The sequence below is a fragment of the Acanthamoeba castellanii genome (assembly GCF_000313135.1).
Source record: "Acanthamoeba castellanii str. Neff unplaced genomic scaffold scf7180000084772, whole genome shotgun sequence".
Lineage (NCBI taxonomy): Eukaryota > Discosea > Longamoebia > Acanthamoebidae > Acanthamoeba > Acanthamoeba castellanii.
The window spans coordinates 101,891-116,075 of NW_004457676.1; the positions used below are offsets into that span (position 1 = coordinate 101,891).

General features: G+C 60.1%; 4 protein-coding genes across 4 annotated transcripts; 2 read left to right on the forward strand and 2 right to left on the reverse strand.

Annotated features, from left to right (window-relative positions):
- Nucleotides 1-36: 36 nt before the first annotated feature.
- On the forward strand, nt 37-3,021 carry ACA1_272710 (Poly(ADPribose) polymerase catalytic domain containing protein; the record flags this gene model as incomplete). Its single annotated transcript, XM_004353723.1, has 9 exons — nt 37-610; nt 700-952; nt 1,138-1,249; nt 1,341-1,708; nt 1,836-2,247; nt 2,347-2,422; nt 2,515-2,590; nt 2,624-2,800; nt 2,874-3,021. 9 exons carry the CDS (start codon nt 37-39, stop codon nt 3,019-3,021), a joined length of 2,196 nt encoding a protein of 731 aa, XP_004353775.1.
- A 484-nt stretch (nt 3,022-3,505) lies between these two features.
- On the reverse strand, nt 3,506-5,420 carry ACA1_272720 (Hypothetical protein; the record flags this gene model as incomplete). Its single annotated transcript, XM_004353724.1, has 7 exons — nt 3,506-3,691; nt 3,767-4,163; nt 4,246-4,476; nt 4,576-4,719; nt 4,805-5,133; nt 5,240-5,313; nt 5,375-5,420. 7 exons carry the CDS (start codon nt 5,418-5,420, stop codon nt 3,506-3,508), a joined length of 1,407 nt encoding a protein of 468 aa, XP_004353776.1.
- Nucleotides 5,421-5,815: 395 nt separating this feature from the next.
- Nucleotides 5,816-9,605, reverse strand: ACA1_272730 (Ubiquitin carboxylterminal hydrolase; the record flags this gene model as incomplete). The annotated part of the gene is made up of 13 exons (XM_004353725.1): nt 5,816-5,995; nt 6,077-6,208; nt 6,295-6,386; nt 6,458-7,275; nt 7,334-8,018; nt 8,095-8,188; nt 8,266-8,394; nt 8,462-8,633; nt 8,899-8,921; nt 8,953-9,025; nt 9,098-9,194; nt 9,278-9,388; nt 9,461-9,605. The coding sequence occupies 13 exons, from the start codon at nt 9,603-9,605 to the stop codon at nt 5,816-5,818; spliced, it is 2,751 nt and encodes a 916-aa protein (XP_004353777.1).
- Nucleotides 9,606-10,501: 896 nt separating this feature from the next.
- On the forward strand, nt 10,502-13,616 carry ACA1_272740 (uncharacterized protein; the record flags this gene model as incomplete). Its single annotated transcript, XM_004353726.1, has 9 exons — nt 10,502-10,655; nt 10,848-10,945; nt 11,049-11,194; nt 11,289-11,480; nt 11,571-11,784; nt 11,871-12,305; nt 12,502-12,710; nt 12,802-12,955; nt 13,047-13,616. 9 exons carry the CDS (start codon nt 10,502-10,504, stop codon nt 13,614-13,616), a joined length of 2,172 nt encoding a protein of 723 aa, XP_004353778.1.
- Between the last annotated feature and the right edge of the window lie 569 nt (nt 13,617-14,185).

A 14,185-nucleotide genomic window follows, 5' to 3' on the forward strand; every position in this document is an offset into this window, starting at 1 on the left:
GTCTTTGTCGCGGCGAGAAACAACAGCTTCGGAATCATGCAGGCCCTGCTCGCCAAGGGCGCCGACCCGCACTCGGTCAACGCCAACGGCGACCGACTGCTCGCCCTCTGCAAGCCGCTCGCCGCCGCCGGCCTCTACCACTTTGTGCGCTCGGCTGCCGCGGCCGCCGCCTCGCCCACGCTCGTCGATCTGTTCCCCGAGTTCAAGCCGCGCGAGGGCGAGACCACGGATGCGGTCGTGGCCCAACTGGTGGGCCTGGTCGAGCTGCTCAACGAGGGCCTGCAGCTCTACCCGGACCGCCGGCAGCTCCTGGAGGAGCTCAGGCAGCTCGTCGTGGCCCACCTCACCAGCGTTGATGCCAAGCAATCGAGCAGGATTGCGCGCAACACGAAGCAGCTCTCGTTCTCGAGCCTCTCGCCAGAGGAGCTCACCGCGCTCAAGAAGAAGCGCAAGAACGAGAAGGAGGCCGACGCCGACGATGAAGATGAAGCGGAAGCCGAGGACGATAGCGTCGCCGCCAAGAAGGCCAAGGTGGCCAACGGAGACCAGGTTAAGAAAGAAGGCCAAGCCGAAGAGGAGGAAGAGGAGGTCATCGAAGAGCCCGACATCGGTACGCCCTGTCGCACAACACACAACACACGCCGCACACGGCGTGAGGTGCTGAACGTGTTTGTTTTGTTATTGTTGATGCACACACAGAGATCGGCGACGACATCGAGCAGATTCCGTTCCCGCCGCCCAAGAAGTGGACCGTCAAGCTGGCCCAGCGGTTCGTGGACGACGAGTTCAAGCGCCGGTACCGCGCCGAGGCCAGTCGCGTCTATCTCCTGTGGGGCGCCGATGGCCGGAGCGGTGAGGACGACGACGCGGAGGAGAAGAGCCAGGCCGACAACGACGACGATGAGAACGTCGGGTACCTGTACGACGCCAAGCTCAACCTGTGCGACATCTCGTAGGCACCTACGGCCACAACAAGTACTACATCATCCAGGCCTTTGGCAACCGCGCTCGCCCGGACCTCTTCTATCTCTGGTACGCTGCGAGCTGTGGGCGGGGAGTTGTAGTGCGCCGGCACAGCATCTTGGGTAGCTTACACTCTCTCTTGCGTGCTTTTGCTGCTGCTGCGCGTGTGTGCAGGACGCGGTGGGCGCGCGTGGGCTCCTACGGCTTCGAGTCTCAGTTCCAGACCTACGAGACCAAGGAGGAGGCCGTCAAGGCCTTCGAGCAGAAGTTCCGCGACAAGACCAAGGTGGCTCACCACCACATGCACACGCACACGCACACGCACACGCGCGCAACACTGCGCCATGCAATTGCTTATCTCGCTACTTAATCGACAGAACAACTGGAGGGAACGAGCCGACTTCCAGCAGGCCCACGACCGCTACTTTTACATCCCGGCCACGCACGAGATCGAGGACGACAACGCGCCGAAGGCGGGCGATAACGACGACGACGACTCCAGCGAAAAGGGCGTGGACCCCGCGTGCAACCTGCCCGGGTCGGTGCAGTCGCTTCTGCATCTCATCAGCAACCGGAAGGAGTTCATGCACACCTACGCCGCCTACGGCCTACGGACCGCGGGGTTGGGGTCGCTCACCAGCGGCCAGATCCGCAACGGCTTCAAGCTGCTCAAAATCATCTCGGGCATCATCACCTTCATCGATAAGAAGAACGGCAAGGGCCAGCCCGTGCCCTCGCGCTTCAGGTATTGCCTCTACCGAAAAACATTTCTCTTCTCTCTATATATATATATATCTATATTTCTACATTCATTCTCTTCTTAACTTCATGTGTGTGTGTGTGTGTGTGTATGCGTTTCTCTGCCACTGCAGGACGGCGCTTGTCGAGCTCTCGAACAAGTACTACAGCATCATCCCCTACAACTTTGGGCGCCAGCTGCCGGACGTCATCTCGCAGACCAGCCAGGTGTCGGAGCAGATGCGCATCCTCGAGTCGTTGGCGGACATCGACATGGGCGTGCAGATCCTGGCGGAGGCGGAGCAGGGCCTGGCGGGCGAGGGCCACGTCCTGGAGAAGCTCTACGCCGCGCTCCACGCCCAGCTGACGCCCGTCGACAAGAGCTCCGACGAGTGGCTGGTGGTGAACGAGTTCCTGGGCACGTCGGGCCTCAGCGTGCTGGACGCCTTCGCGGTCGAGCGCGAGGGCGAGGCCATGCGCTTCCGCCCCTTCTCCCACCTCCCCAACCGCATGCTCCTTGCCCACGGCACACGACTCGCCAACACCGTACGGCGACCCCACCCCTGCACCAACTCCCGCGGCGTGTTGTAGGTCCCTCACCACCACCGTGGCTGGGCGTGGCGTTGGTCTGTGGTGGACCACCAGATGGGTATCCTGCGCCAGGGTCTCCGCATTGCGCCGCCCGAAGCTCCGCACAGCGGCTACATGTTCGGCAAAGGAAGTACGCGTTCTCTCTTCTCTCTCCGTGTCGTGGTCGTTTTGCTCTGCCTTGCTCTGCATTCCACTCACGATGTGTGCCACCAACCACTGTAGTCTACTTCGCCGACGTGGCTGAGAAGAGGTGCGTGCCGAGGCCCTGGCGTGGCATCTTCGGCGGCTTTGCTCACGTGTGCGTGTTGTGCGTGTGCGTGCGCGTGCGCAGTGTGGGCTACTGCGGCCTGGGGATGGGCGAGGTGGGCGTGTTCCTGCTGTGCGAGGTGGCCCTGGGCAACCAGTACCCGTGCTACGGCGCCACCTACATCGAGGTCCTCCCGCGCGGCAAGCACTCCACCCTCGGCTGCGGACGCCAAGTCCCTTCCCCTTCCGCCTCCATCTACACGTACCACTTCCCTCCGCACACGCACACGCACACGCACACGCACTTGGCTGACGCAGAGGCGTGCGTGGTGCAGTGATGAGGGTGTGAAGATACCGCTGGGGCGGGAGGATGCAGAGCAGGAGGAGGGCGCGGTGAAGAGGCGACTGACCTACAACGAGCACATCGTGTACAATGAGGGCCAGGTCCGCATCCGCTACATCCTCAAGGTGCGCCGCGGATGAAGCAAGCCTCTGTCTCACAAGGCTCTGTCTCACGACCACTCAAGCATCGAAGGCTTGCTCCCAAGATCACGCTGTGAAATTAAATCAAAATTTTTTATAAATTAGATCCAGATTACTGACCGAAAGAGAAGGCGCCGCTCGTTCTCGTTTTCGTTCGTGGCCCGGGCGAGTGCGTTACGACCTACACGGTAGGGCAGGGTGAAGATCTTGACATGGAAGGATGCGGGGGGGAGGCGGAGGCGGTGAAGAAAAGGCGTGGATGACGTTTAGGCCTCGGTGCGTCGCACGTTCTGGACGCGGGCGGGTCGGTAGCCGGGCGAGAGAAGCCAGTAGAGGCTCAGGCACACCCCGAGGAACGCCAAGAAGTACCAAGTCCAGATTCCTTCGCTCATCTTGCGCCTTCTTTGGTCGTTCGAAATTTACGCAAAGACAAATTGTATTTTAAATTCTATTATTGTGTTGGTATGCAACGTATGTCCGATCATCAGGGGTAGAGGTGGGCGTGCGTGGATTCTACTGCGAAGCGCTGGGCCTCGTCGTAGGCCCACTGCAGACAGGCGTCCAGCTCGCGCTCGCTCTCACCGTCCTCGCTCTTCTTGGCCCCCGTGCGCAGGCCCTCGAACAGGTTCCACCACCTCTCGTGCCCGAGAATCAGCAACAGCGGTGGGTCCTGTCTCATGAGCGACGCAGTCAGCCGCCACACCGCCAGCAATATCACAACGTCAACGAACGAGAGAGGGCGAACCTCGAAGTTGTACTCGTAGCCCTGCTTGGGGTCGCGCCACTTGAAGGCGTCGGCATGGCGACTGACGACGTAGTGCAGGAAGTGCATCCCGAGCGCGAACACGTTGGCGTCCTCCTCCTCTTCTTCTTCGTCCTCTTCGCCGCCGACACTAGAATCTCTGCGGCTGAAGAAGGGCAGCTGGAATGTGGGCGAGAAGCGGACGCCGCGGCTGATGTTGCCGGCGTGCTTGTTGAAGGTGGTGCGGAAGTGGTGCTCGGCCATCGCCACGCCGTTGAAGGAGGCATGCGCGCTGGCCCTGTTGCGAGCCTGGCGCTGCCTCAGGTGCCCGATGCACCCCTGGGCGTCCAGATAGGGCGCGCCCACCAACTGGAAGGGAATCGTGGTGCCTCGGCCCTCACTACACCGACGAGAAAAGAACGAAGACGACGGCCGTAAGCGAAGAAGAAAGCGAAGAGAAGAACGAAGCACGGGCGAGGTACCTGACGTTGGTGGCCTCGAGAACGACGAAGGCGGGGAAGTAGAGAGCCGAGTTCCAGCTGGGCATGTTGGGCGAGGCAAAGGGGAACGAGGAGGCGTAGCCCGCGCGCAACATCGTGCGCATGGAGTCCTTGCGCCGCAGGCCTTCGACCTTCACCACCGAGTAGACCACCTGCTTCAGGTCGTCCATCCGCACGAACAGGTTGCCCAGCTCGCCCAACGTGAGTCCGTGCCTGGCATCACATCGCCCACACGCGTCACAGCGCCCAGTCAGCCCGTAGGGAATAGATAGCCAAGGGGCAGGCGAGAGACAGGAGGAGAAGGCATCGCACCTGAGCGGGATGGGGTACCAGCCCACGAAGCTGTGCCACTTGGTGTCGAGGATGTTACCCTCGACCCTGCGCCACTTGCTGTCGGCCTTACCTTGCCACGACAGGCCCAGCGGGTTGGGCCGGTCGAGCACCACCACGCGCTTCCTGTGTGCCAAGGACATGTCGTGTAGTCAGCATTTGTTTGGCTCAGTCTGGCCGGGGTGGGCCATCACATAGACGCCTGGAGTACCCGGAGCGATTGGCGGCCCGGAGGCAGGCGGCCAGGGTGAGCATGAAGGTGTAGATACGGCAGCCGATGTCGGGGAGGTCGACCACGAGAGTGTCGACCTGCTCCATCTGCTCGGGGCTGGGCTCGCGCCGCTCCGAGTAGAGGCTGTAGAGCGGGACCGACACGTCGGCCGTCGTGTCTCCGACGGCGGTCTGCCCGCTGCTGCGAAAGGTGTAGCGCTCGTCTGGCGTCTCCACCATGTTGTCCTGCTCACACTGGCGGTACCCATGCTGCGGTCCGAACACCGCCGTCACCCTGCTCCCCTTCGCCTCCCGGCACCCTGCAAACACCTGAGACGCGCACACCAGGGTTGAATTGACTGTGCGGTCCGTTGTCGCTGTCGTCTTCCTTCTTTAAAGAACGAAAGAGACGCCCCCCCCGGGGGGGGGTACGTACGACGTCGGTGGCGGGGCGGCCGTCGAGGGTGGCGCAGGCCTGGTGACTCACCACGCCCACTCGGCCGAGGTCGTCTGCAAGAAGAGCGACAGAGGTTAAGGCACTCCTTCTGGAAGGAAGAGAAGGCCCACGCACCAAGGAGGGAAGGCCGGAGGGCGACGAGGTCGATGCCGCACTGCATAGCAAGAGGAAACGATGCAAGGGAAATAGAAAATAGAAAGGGAAAAAAAAGAAGCGCAAGACAAGATGGAGGATCAACAACAGCAGCAAGCCACCCCACAGCCACTGGTATTCGATTTTGAAGCCATCAGGAGGGCAACGGAAGAGGGCATACGGGCTGCAGAAGCGGAACACAACCAGCGTAGCGCGAACGATGCCACCCAGCTTGCCTCGGCTGCTCGAGATGTCGCGTCGGCAATGCGCGACGCCCTCGCCCTCGACAAAGGACCCACGCACTAGTGGTTCCCTGGCTGGATGTTAAATCGTTTTAGGGTTAAATAATCCAACGTTGATGTAAATAGATTAAATTCATTAGCGCAACAAGATGAAACAAAATTGGTGTTTGTGCCCTTACACCTAGGACCTGTGGCCTCCCCGACCACCCCTGCCACCGCGGCCTCCACCGCCTCGTCGCCCACCCATGGGCCCACGGCCGCCACGGCCGCGACCGCGTCCGCCGCGGAAGCCACCACGGCCACCGCCCTCATCGCCACCACCGTGCTTCTCCGCCTCCTGCAGGTTGCACGACAGGTGACGCTGATGGTTGGCACAAAGCTTGCAAAGGAATGCGGGCTCTCGAGAGGGTCGGTCGGTGGTTGGATGTGGTTTGTTAGGTACCTTGCGTTCGCGCTGTTCGTTCTGGAGGGACTGGAAGGGGTTGGCGCTCCCAGAGGGGGCTGCGATAGGCTTCTGCTTGATCTTCTTGGTACGGCCCTTGTCGTACTCCTCGTCCCACTCATCTCGTTGACGCTGCGCGCGCACACAGCAAGAAAACACGTGGAGGGGTCAACGATGATCAGCGCCCCGGTGCCACAAGGGGAGCGCTGCTCCCTTACCTTCTCAATCTGGAGCTCGGGGGCGGTCTGGAGGAGGTGCTTCTGCTTGGCCACCTTGCTCTCGATTCCCTTCACGCCGTCCCAGTGCGTGACTGTGATGTATACAAAGTTAGCCGGCCTGCGCCAGGACCCAGACATACCGAAAAGGGAAGAAGGGGAGTACCATTCTTGGTCTCGAGCTGGTTGTCCTTGGTGTTGAGCTTGAGGTACTGCTCCCACTCCTTGGCGCCGTCGGACGCCTTCTTGCCCTTGCCGAGCGGCGACGAGTCCACCAGGTCCTTGCCCTTGCCGCCTCGTCGGAACACGAGGTCGTCGAAGGAGAGCACCTTGTCGTTCTTGCCGCTGCCCACCACCACCTTCTCCTTCTTCTCCTTGCCATTGGCGTTGTTGTCTTTGTTGGCAGGAGCGGGAGTAGGAGCGAGAGCAGGAGTAGGAGCGGGAGCGGAAGTAGGAGCGGGAGCGGAAGTAGGAGCGGGAGTGGCGTCGTCAGGCTTGTGCTTCTTCGTCTCCTCGACCACGACTTCCTTCTGCTCCTCCTCCCTCTTCCTCTTCTGTCCCATGGCAGGCTCGACGTTCTTCGCTTCGGGGACATTCTTCAGCGGCGTACCATTGGAGTCACTCGAGCCATTCTGCGAAGGCTTGGCCTTCTCCGGCGTGTGAGCGATGGCGTTGCCGTTGACGACGGCGGCAGGCTGCGCGTGCCCGTTCTCCTTCGCCGGTGACACGGCGACGCCATTGGCCTCGCCACCATTTGCGGCGTTCTTGTTGCGCCTTCGCCTCCGCTTCTTCTTGCCAGCTCCATCGGGGGTGGTCGCCGTAGCGACTGCGCCATTGCTTTCCACGATCGGTTGGATCTCGACCGGCTTCGGCGCTTCGACCACCTTGGCCTCTACTGCGGTCTCGGGCTTCGCCGGGACGACGGGCGCAAGCTTCTCCTTGGTAGGCGCGAGCTTGGTCTTCGCGGGCGAGGCCACAGGGGGACTTGGTTTCCTTGGCGGGCGCGGGCTTCGTCTTCGCAGCAGGCGAGGCAGCGGGGGACTTGGCCTGCTTCTCGCTCTTGCCCTTTTTGTCGGCCACGCTCTTCTCCTTGCCTTCGTCGTCAAACTGGGCGAAGAGGTCGTCGATGCTCATTCGCGCGTAGTCGAAACCGTCCTCATCGTGCTCCTGCTCCTGCTCCATGGCGTCGCCCTCCTTCCGCGCCTCCTTCGCCTTGCCCTGCGGCGGTGCAGCGGACGCCTTCGCTTTCTGGGGCTGGTGATCCCCGTTGGCCTTGCCGTTCGCCGCGGGCTGCTTCTTGGGGCTGGGGCTGGCAGTCGTCTGCTGCTTCTCCCCATTGGCGACCTTCATCTGGTTGAAGGCCGTGAAACCGTCGAGTCCCTTCGTCGGCTGCAGCGGCGACGCAGATTCCTTGCCGTTGGGAGTGCTGCCAGCACCGGTGGAGGCCGCCTCGGACGAGAGTCGTCGCTTCTTCGTCTGCGGGGGCGTAGTGCTGGTCGTCTTCTTGTTGTTCGAGAGATCCTTCCTGGTCACCGCCTCGCCGAGGTCCTCTCCATTCTGAGCCAGCTTCCCCTTCTTGGCGGCTTGCTTGGGCGACACCGGGCTTCTGACGCTCTGCTTCTTGCCCTCGCCGTCGTCCTCCTCCTCTTCCGAATCATGCTTGTTGGCGACCGGTCGCTTTCGCTTCTTGCTCTTGGCCTCCTGATCGCTCTCGCTGCTCTCATTGCCTGCGAGTCACAGCAGAAATCACGGGTGAGCTCTCTCTGGCGCCACAACATTCGCGGACGGGAGGAGAGTGGGCACCATTGAGCTGTGCCGGCAAAGAAGCGGGTGATCTCACATAAAAGAGAAGATAGGCCTGCTGCTTCATCACTTGCTCCTGGCTCACTTGTCGCCGCTGATCGAAAGAGGATGATGAGACTAGGCGTCAGCACCCAAGCACGCAGGAAAGGAAGAGGAGGCGAGTGACGGTACAGTGGAATCGTTCATCTCGTGCCAGATGCCGTTGGAGTTCTTAATATAGCAATAGTAGTGTCCGGCGCGCGTGTCGTAGCCGCTGTGCACGAGCACGCCGTAGAGGTCGTAGCATGGATTGGAGTCATACTGCAAGGGAATTCAAGAAATGAATTATGAGCAATCGCAAGCACGGTTGAGATTCGTCAGGTCGCACCTGGTTCTTGCTCATGAACGGCTTCAGCGAGAGCTTGGCGGGGTAGGAAATGAACTTGCTGATCTTGCCTCCAAACATCGACCGATAGGAAAACCGCTTGAGCTGAATCGCGAGAACGTTGGGCGCCTCGTGAATGCTCAACTGCTTCTTCGCTCTACTTCGCTTGGCGCATCTGCGAGTTGCCGGCGAGAGATCGGTAAGCAGAAACGACACACAGCGCAAGAGTCGAAGCAGCAGCACGTACTTTTCGCATTTGTACATGTTGGAGGAGTCCAACACCTCGGGTTTGGTGAAGTGGATGAGGGCGTCGTTGATCGAGCTGCAGTGCTTGATCTCGAGCGACAGGTCGAGGAATGGGTCGAAAGTGTTCGATGCGTACGAGCAAGCCGCGCACACCACCTATCGGCAATAGGGCGACAAATTATAAATTTGCCGACAGCCTCATGGCCGTGCACTCCAGCTGGAGAAGACGAAGGTCGAGCAAGAGGTACCGAACTCTGGAGGTGACCTCCGAATATCCTGTGCACGACCGACGTCTGTTCAATGCGTGCCTCCAGCTTCTCGCTGTAGAGGTGGAGGGCCAAGCGGATGTGAGCACGATGCCTTGTTGTTCACCCTGTGGAATATAAGACATACCCTTGTGGCAAACTGCTCTTGTGCATGCCGCTGAGCAGATAGCACAGGAACTCCTGGGCGTCTTCCTGCCTGCCCAAACGGAAGTGCTTCACAATCGCTGCATCCCCACGTGGAGAGAGAGACTTAGAGATGCCTCTTGCCACGTGATTGAAAATAAAGTAGAGCAGTAAAAAATCGTACCTCGAAGCTGAGACACGATCTCCTTGGGCACGATGGCGCCAGATGTGGCCTTGAGGGCGGCCACCACGTGCCTCTCCATTACGCACATCGCGCAAAAACCAACCTTGCGGCCTTGAATCGCAGAATGAATGGGCTTAGTGTGGGAAATGAAGAAGAAATCGCACATGGAGTTGAGGGACGTACAGGCCTTGGAGTGCTGCCTCGATTGGAAGTAGTTGGCAAGAGGAGGGCAGTAGGTGAGGCATTGGAGGGTGGAGTTGAGGAAGCAGGTGTTGCCCACGTTGTGGAGGCCTGCTCCAATTGTGCTCGGCTTGCTCCATTGCAGCATCTCGTAGATTTTCTCCTTTGGATAGAGGCTCCTCTTCGGAACGGGAAGCGTGGCTTCCTCGAGCTCACTACTCGGCGGTGGTGCACAATTCCCCCCCTTAGGGGATTTCGATGGAGCTCCTCCATCGCCTAAAGATGAGTTGATGGGCGTGTACTTCGAACGGAACGAATTGAGGGATTCTGCATGGCGGGCCTTTTGGAACGTGATCTTTCTTGGCGTGATCGGAGCCGACGACGCCAGCAACTCATCAACGTTGCTCTTTTTCTTGGAGCTCAACTTCATCTTGGCCTCGCGATCTTTGCCACGATGAGAAATTATCAGATTTTGTGAGGCGTGCTGGCCCAAACGTTTGGGTTCCCTTTCTGCGGAGCGGAAGGAAATGCAACTCCGACCCGTGCCGGACCAGACTTCTTTGGTTCAACTGCTGCTTCCAGACAACTGAAGTCTTCCACAAGGTGATACCACTGGTGTTGTAGAGTGTCTTCATATTGAGGGTGGCTCTGGCCAGACCTAGCAAGAACTTGTTGTGAGCCACCTTCCTCTTGTGTACATTTTTCTCCTTTCTTTCTCCTAATTCAAGAAGCAGAACATAGTGCGGGAGGGGCGGCTAGGTGGCGCCGTCCACGAAGCAGAGGTGTGCCAAGAGATAGCTTATTCGAATAAGTACAGCGGATTGCGCTCTGGCCTGTTTTCTCAATTCTTTTCTTTTCTCTTCTCTTTGAAACGACAAAGAGAAGCTGTCCCACAGAAGTTGAAGCGAATACCACAACTGCCTCACCAAGCAGCTTGACCACAAAGCTGACATAATACAAGCCAGGCCAAGAACTACCACTGCTTCGGATCTCGTCACCGCTCCTCCTGCCACCCAGTGATTATTATTAAATTTACACCTGTAAATGCAAACCTCGCCCTCGAGGGCGGGCGCGTCGGTGCCTCCACTTTCTCTAGCCACCACGGGCTCGAGGCTCACTACCAACAATGTCAATATTCACAATGCGGCGACGGCAGCATTAACCGGCAGCGGCGCCAGCCCCACGCAGAACAAAACTGGTAAAAAAAATCCCCCCATGACTTCATTTAATCTTATTCACCACTTTATAAATCCACAATAATCCCCTGTAAGAAGGGCGTTCTATTGTTTGCTAGATTTATTTTGTCAGTTAAACAGCAATTTAATGCGCACGTAATAATAATTAATAATTGGTTGGTCAGTGCTGCGCGTGCCCAAAGCGAAGGGTCCAGGCTGCCGGGACTGGACGCACGACTTTGTGGCCAAGCGAACGGCCAAAAAGGACCTGCGCGAACGCCTCTTCGTCGTCCTGGTCAAGCGCATGGCCCAGGTACTCCCTCCCTCCCTCCCTCCTCCATATCTCGCCTGGCTCTCAAACGCCACATCGTCCTCGTCGTCAATGTCATGGTGCGCGCTCTCGAACGATTGAACAGCTGTCGATGGCCCGGCTGGTGCGCGAGGAAACGAGCATGCTCTCCACCCTCTTGGGTCGCCGACCGCCGCCAATCGACGTCAAGGGCGTGGGTGGACCCGCCAGCAAGCCGCTGCAGGAGAACTCCGACAACAAGTGCTACTGCGGGTACATACGCGCGCTCTCCGATCGGCCCCACTCCCTTTTGTGCGCACTCTCGGCTGTAACTGACGCGCTCACCATTTGACCGTGTGCGCACCAGACGTCCGTTTGGGTTCTTCAGCCAGCACAAGAAGCGATGCGCGCTGTGTCTCGACTGGTTCTGCGATGCGTGCGTCATGCAGCGCGTGCCGCTCCACCTCGTGAACAAGGTCGAGCGTGCCCTGTCGCCCACCGACGTGCCCATGCTCAACACCTGCGAGGAGTGCACCCGCATCGCCTACGCCTACGTCAGGTGCGCCCCGATTCTTCGTCCTTCGTTCTTTGACGGCGCAGTGATGGACCTTTGACTCAAACTACTGTTCCCCAGGAGCGTACGCTACAGAGCGATTCTGCTCGAAGGCCGCAACCACCCGCTGCCGGCCTTGTACCACTTCATAATGGAGGAGGACCAGCGCATCGCACACAGCATGTTCGGCTACGCCAAGATGGTGAACGACCTGCGCGCCGTCGACGAGCAGGAGCGGGCCAGGCGTACCTCGCTCGACTACACCTCGTCGCCCGTCGTCCACAACTCTGTTCTTTCCGCCGCCTTCCAGGTTCCCTACCCCCACCTTTCCACGCTGGCCCGTTGTTGTGCCCCACATCTCACCCTCCCCCCGCAATGCCCGTGTGGACTATATAGGAAGCGCTGGAGGCGGGGCAGGAGATCGAGCAGCTCATGTACTCGATGACGGTCAGGATCGAGCAGCTGGGGAAGGGCATCCCCTTCTCGGGGCCGGATTCGATGGTGGTGCAGGAGCCCTCCTATCTGACCCAGAGCCCCGCGGACTCGCCCAGGTCGGCGTCGTCCTCCAACCCCACCTCTCCGCGCGCCTCCACGCTCGCCCTGCCCAGCGGAGGACCCTACATGCTGTCATCGCGCTCGTCATCCACCTCATCGCTCGACTCGGTCATCAACGTGCCCGTGGTGGAGCCGCCACCCAAGTCGGAGGCCCAAAACGACGTCCCGCTGTGGCACCCCACCACTGAGACCGACGTCGAGCTGCTGGGCAATGTCTCCACCACCCTCCGAGATCGCTTGGAGGAGCACCGACATTTCTACGACGCCCTGCACATGGTTCTCTCTCTCTCTTTGTTGTGTGTGTGTGTGTGTGTGTGTGTGTGCCTGCGTGTGTGTGTGTGTGTGTGTAGTGTGTGTGTGTGTGTGTGTGTGTGTGTGTGTGTGTGTGTGTGCGTGTCGTGTGTGTGTGTGTGTGACTGCGATGGGAGTAGCTTACATACGTATGTCTGTCTGTTGGCGCATTGTGCTTCAGCAAATGATGCTCCTGGAACTGCGGCTACTGCGCGAGGTGTATGTGACCGTGTTCCAGCTGTCCTACGAGCTGCGCGAGTTGTTCAACATCAACGGACAGCACAACGAGGAGAGCACGGGCGTCAACGTCTACCTCCTGCTCATGCAACTCCTCAAGGTCTGCAAGCAGGAGCTCAAACAGCTCGTCAACAAGATCGAAGACGCCAACTGGTACAACCGCTCCTCCCCTCTTCAGCGCCGAGTCGACGCCTCGCTCACTCGCGCTCCCTCCATTCTCCATCTTATATATTTATTTTTTCAGGACACACTATGAGGAGGGCATTGCGGGCCTGGTGCGAAAGCGTCTGGACAACAGACGGCTGATCGACATCCCGCCGTTCGTGCTGCGAGAGCTCACGCCCGACGCGCTCACCGTGCTCGTCGTCGCCAAGTTCCTGGGAATCGTCCGCGTGGAGGTGCTCTCTCCCTCTCTCTCACCCTCACACATTCCCCCCCCCCCAATTGGCGCTCGAGCCTCTGCTCACCTGGAAAAAAAAACGGCAACAGGAGAAGAAGCTGGAGCTGAGAACAGCAAAGAGCCGATTCGTGAACACGAAGAAGAACTTCCGGAATCTGGAGACGATCGTCACCAACACGTGCCTCAAGCAGGACGAGGAGGAACGCGCGCGGGAGAAGAGCAAGCATGTCAGCCACCTCGACGAGAAGCTCGCCAAGCAGCAGCAGCCGCAGCCGACCAAGACAGCCTTCATCCTGCCACCATCGCCCCAGCACGCCCAGCCACAACAATCGCAGCCACCACAGCCCAAGCAGCAGCCTCAGCTCAAGCCACCACCGCAGCACGTACCGCCAGTCGGTGCGGGCGTGCTGCCGCTGCTCGCCGACACCACCGCCACGGCCGACAAGCAGAAGCAGCGGGAGCGAGCACTCTCGCTGGACCAGGGCCACAGCGCCGCCAGGCCCAAGTTCGCGGGCGGCGCCAGCAGTGACCGCGAGGACGGACCTGTCGCCCGGCCCCAGGGACGAGAGAAGGCCAAGGAGGCGGTGCCCTCCCCGCCCGCGGTCAACGGCAACGGCGGCGTTCTGAACGGCGTCATGCGCAAGGTGGGCGTGGCCTGAGGCAACAAAAGAAATTGAAAGGAAATTGCAAAAAGTAATAAAATAGTCGCCTTTGCGCAAAGAAGATGGAGCACGATGGGGGCAGCTGGTGGGCGTGGGGCAGCGGAGGCAGCGGGCAACTTGGCCTGGGTACCACTGCAGACCATTCCCTGCCGTGCCGGCTTCCTCCGCTCCCAACGGGCGCTGGGCAGCTGCGGACCCTGGTGGGTGGCCCCACCCACACCCTGGGACTCACCCGTACGGGCCTCCGACCACTTCAAGCTGACGCTTCAGGACCCCTGGTGGTGCTGGCCTCACACTGCGCGAGCGTACAGATGAGGGCGACGTGTGGGCGTGGGGCTGCGGCGATGACGGACGGCTTGGGCTCGGGGCACCCTGCCATGACCAGCCCACGCCCCAGCGCGTAGTGCTACCAGAGAGAGTGGTCCAGGTGGCCGCCGGGTGGAGCCACTCGCTCGCCTTGGCCGGTGCGCGCAACTTCTATTCCTCGACCGTTCTACCCAGGCCTGCTGGTGGTGCTCACAGTAGTCACTGCAGCGAGCGGCAAGGTGCTGTGTTGGGGCTCGTCT